Genomic DNA, 1,277 nt, shown 5'->3' with positions numbered 1-1,277 from the left:
GCCCCCCATGAAATAGATGCTAAGCAACACAGGCTCTGTCTGTCATGTGATAAATGCTCGGTAAACACTTCCAAAGAAACAGGGGCCACAGTTTTGGGCTCATTTCACTATAATTGAATATTCAGCAACACGTGGATTAAACATCCAGATGACCAACTTCACATTTCAGTTCCTACCCCGACGCTTTGGAATCAGACAATGCAGCAAACCTCACCCTTTTCCTGTTTTTATTATAAGAGATTACATAGAAACAACGGCAGATCCAAAGGCCTCTTTCATGTAACCTAGCTGTACACTGTCAGGGACGGAGAGCTCTCCTGTGCACCTGTGCTTCACAGCGCGACTTGAATTTTGTTCCTAACTGCCAGGTGCAAAGGGACTGTTCTGTTTTTTTTTTTTTTTAAGTAATGGCACAAATTTGCTATTTGTAGAATAAAGCACGTGGGAAACAAAACAAGCGAGTGAGCTTCCCAGTCCCCAGACCACAGCATGCACCTACAGGTCAAGCATGTGTGTGGAAGCCATCTTACCCATTGGGATCCGTGTTCACCTGCTCACAGAAATTCTGGATAGCCGACCAATCCTGTTCTGACACACTTGGGTCTGTGGCTTTATCTGTCAAGGAAAGAAAGTCAAAGTAAGTATTAAAATAAACAAATGTACTAAAAAGAACATTATGCTCTTTTAAGAACTATCTCCATGGGATCAAACTGAAAAAGGCAACTCGGAAGGTTAGACGGGAACCTTGGGGGCAGTGAATTTATGTTAATGAGGGAGGAAGAACTCAGAAAAGGAGGGTAAGAATGGATACACACTCAGAGAACGTCACAGAATGGCACCTGTACAAACTGCTGAATTGGTGTGTGTTTTGTTATCTACAGGCTCAACAATAAAAGTAATAAAATTATTTTTTTTTAAAAAAAGAAACTTATCAAAACAGAAACAAACCCAATGCCATGACGCTAATGCCGACACAGAGCGAACCTATAGAACAGGGTAGAACGGCTCAGTAGGATTTCCAAAGCTGCAAATCTTTACAGAAGCACACTGCCACATCTTTCTTCCGTGGAGTGGCTGATGGGTGGGTTCAAACTACCAACTGTTTAGTTAGCAGCCAAGTGTTTAAAACGCTGTACCACCATGTCTCCTCAAAAGAAACATACACCCCTCTAAAAACCTGACTGCCGAAGGCTGTGACCTCCCTCAGGAGATCAGACCCAGCAGACAGCAAGCTGAAAGGGACAAGGGCCATGCCTGTGCTGTCCGCCAGTCAAGCA

The 1,277-nt window shown here is 43.6% G+C and overlaps 1 protein-coding gene across 1 annotated transcript in view; it reads right to left on the bottom strand.

Annotated features, from left to right (window-relative positions):
* GGA2 (golgi associated, gamma adaptin ear containing, ARF binding protein 2) overlaps positions 1-1,277 on the bottom strand; it is a 49,191-nt gene that overhangs the window by 24,485 nt on the left and 23,429 nt on the right. Inside the window, exons 2-3 of the mRNA XM_042782576.1 lie at positions 531-615; positions 215-221 (exon numbers count right to left, since the gene is read on the bottom strand). Of these exons, the coding sequence (XP_042638510.1) occupies positions 215-221; positions 531-615 (92 nt within the window). The remainder of the gene's footprint in view (positions 1-214; positions 222-530; positions 616-1,277) is intronic.

The sequence above is a fragment of the Orycteropus afer genome, unplaced genomic scaffold (assembly GCF_000298275.1).
Source record: "Orycteropus afer afer isolate SDZICR_OR568_19922 unplaced genomic scaffold, OryAfe1.0 scaffold00376, whole genome shotgun sequence".
Classification (NCBI taxonomy): Eukaryota; Metazoa; Chordata; class Mammalia; order Tubulidentata; family Orycteropodidae; genus Orycteropus; species Orycteropus afer.
The sequence above is the reverse complement of the archived record's forward strand: the minus strand, read 5'-3'. Positions and strand labels throughout refer to the sequence as shown.